This window comes from Hibiscus syriacus, unplaced genomic scaffold (assembly GCF_006381635.1).
Source record: "Hibiscus syriacus cultivar Baekdansim isolate YM2019G1 unplaced genomic scaffold, ASM638163v2 tig00013565_pilon, whole genome shotgun sequence".
Classification (NCBI taxonomy): domain Eukaryota; kingdom Viridiplantae; phylum Streptophyta; class Magnoliopsida; order Malvales; family Malvaceae; genus Hibiscus; species Hibiscus syriacus.
In genome coordinates, this window is record NW_024062303.1 from 357399 (window position 1) to 360178 (window position 2780).

Consider the following 2780-nt stretch of genomic DNA (forward strand, 5'->3'; position numbering starts at 1 on the left):
CTCAGGCTGTCCCCTTTTTGTGCCATGCTGAATGCAATGCTGCCGACGCACTATCTCGTTTCTCTAGGCAACATTGCATCAACACAAACAAGTATAATCCTTTTTAGAAACCTCATAGGTCACTGGAAAATGCAACTTGTAACACTCGAGTCCGGACCCAAATAACAGTAAGGTTGTAAAACCAACTCTCATATATACAACTTAATGAACGTGTTCGTGATTATACGATTAAGCAGATTCGGAAATAATAAATAACTAAATCGTAAATGAATATATATATATATATATATATTTCTAAACATAAAACAATCAAATATAAATGTTAATAATTATACTAAAAACTAAACAAAATAAACACATATTTTGAGTATCATTTCTATAAAAAAAAAAGTAACAAACTTTAAATAAACAAGCTTATAAATAAATAAAATTTTTGAGCATACTCCTATTCAAAACTAATATGATCAATAAATGAACATAATTTTTCATAATCGAACAATGTGTAAACGACTTACGAATAATTCATTGAATGTTCTGATTATGTTCAGCCTTACCCGAAACAATACAAACCGAAAGAATCTACCGATAAACCCGAATGACCCTAACCAAAACGATCCAAACTTAAAATAATAGTTAAAAATAATCATTGATTGAGAAGAAAATTTACAAAATTCCAAAATCTATATAATCATCCAACAGGATTGCAAGCCTATAAATAGAGTTGCACTAAGAATCAAGGATTTTCTTTTGTGGATGTAAATACATAAATGGATCAACTAATACAAATACGAGATAGCATCCGATCAATCCGTTTGTAAGACTCCGCTGACTCTCGGTCTGATCGGCACGACAAGGATTCAGATGCTATCAATAAAATTTATGATGCCTTTGGACAAAGATCGGTAACGTAAAGAACGTACATGGAAGAGTCGGAGGCCCTGCGTATGAGCTTTCTCCTACTCTGACCAACCAGAAGCAGGGATACCGTGCTTTCGAAACCATTCGGGCATGTGGAACCTATTGTAAAGAACTGGTCTCACATCTTTTTGCAGAGAAAGGTGCTTGAGAAGAGGGAGGACATCCAGAAGCTTTTTGATGTATAAAAGCAGACGTAAACATCGTAAGTAAACAGACATGCTATAATAAATCGATATCGAATGAGACGAGTTTAGGATAATGCAAATCCCCTGTACCTGCGTATCATGTGGCTGTCCTGCGGAAAACGGAATGCATGGAATCCCATTTAGTGGTTGCAACAAGGAACTGAAAGGATTGTTGTCTACAATAACGGTTCGGCATAAGTTCTTCGATAGGCACAAAAGGTCTTTCACATGCTCCTGATACTCGCTGTTATGTTAGAAGGTTAAAACACAGAGGAAGCACAAGATTTGCCAAAAACATATAAAGCCTCACCCAAACCAAGTTGTGAGTTTTCTGGTCTAAAACTTATCAACGCATTCCATATATACAAAATGCCATCTTAAGACAGACTAAAAGCACATGAATTCCTACATAAAACTAAAATAGAATCTCTTTTTTCTTTTAAATTTTTGAAGATTCAAGTTAAATCAATGATTGTCTCACATCGAGATAAATCGGAAAAAGAGAGATTTATATATGTAACTCAAGAAGCAGATTTCGATTCAAGGTAAGAAATTGTGATTGATGTCCATTTAGCAAAGGATAGAAGGCTAGACCAGGCTATAAGAGGCAATGAGATATAAAGAATCAGAATAAGTATAATTCCCCAAGACAAAAATATGGAAGGATTTCATCTTTTTCCATCTACAAATACAAAGAGTAAGCAGGCTGGAAGATCATAGGAGCATAGAGAAGAAGCAGTACATACGTACAAATCGTAGAGGGCCTATAAAGTAGAAGACTAAATCGATTTTCTTTATCAATTCTGTCCACAAGCGGTCTTGCATAGCCTGTGGGCAGCCATTAATAAAATTCATGAGCAATGAATTATGAAGTGAAAGTGAAGAATAAAACAATCTCTAACAAACCTTCAAGGCCAGCAGTGAATAGTACAAGTTGAGCAAATTCACTAATTTGATTCAGGAATTCTTGCAACCCGGGGCGCTCAAACACCGTAACATAACTGACCTTCGGTTTTCCTTCGAATTCCTTCAAGGATCAAAGCACCAAAATGACAAAGCTCCCTTACATAAATAGCACATCATTCCTTCGATGCAAGGTGGAGAGTTGTAGATAGTGCCGCATTTGTACCCATTAATTTTATTTGATCTCTTTCATGTTTGTTTTATGATTATTGTTCGGAGTTTATGATTATTGTTCTCTCTAAGATATTCTTTGTGAGAACACAATGTAATTTATTATTACATCTAACATTTATTAATTAAATTGTTAAATATAATACAAATTACTTTAATGATAAATTATAGATCTAAAAGTAAAACATTCTATAATTTATGGAAAAAAACAAAAATAAAAACTTTTGACAACTTATATACAATTCAATGTGGGTTGGGTTACCTTACTTCTTTAACAACTCGAAACATTCAACAAGTCCAAGCAATGCTTGAACTTGTCTGTCGTAACTGGCTTGGTAAACATATCAACAACATTCTCATCAGTATGTACCTTCTGAAACAAAACCTCTCCAGATGCAACTAACTCTCTGATCTTGTGAAAACGTACATCAATGTGCTTAGTTCTAGCACGATATATCTGATTCTTAGCCAAGTGAATAGCACTTTGATTGTCGCAAAGCAACTGAACTCCACCTTGCTGAACACCCAACTCCTTCACTAAAC

At 34.5% G+C, this 2780-nt stretch overlaps 1 protein-coding gene across 1 annotated transcript; it reads right to left on the bottom strand.

Moving 5' to 3' along the window:
* Positions 1 to 716: 716 nt before the first annotated feature.
* LOC120206249 (uncharacterized protein C2F7.02c-like) lies at positions 717 to 2139 on the bottom strand (the record flags this gene model as incomplete). Its single annotated transcript, XM_039205958.1, has 4 exons — positions 717 to 1088; positions 1194 to 1347; positions 1850 to 1931; positions 2010 to 2139. Coding segments are annotated over 4 exons (498 nt in total), but the record flags the coding sequence as incomplete, so codon positions are not given.
* Positions 2140 to 2780: the final 641 nt, after the last annotated feature.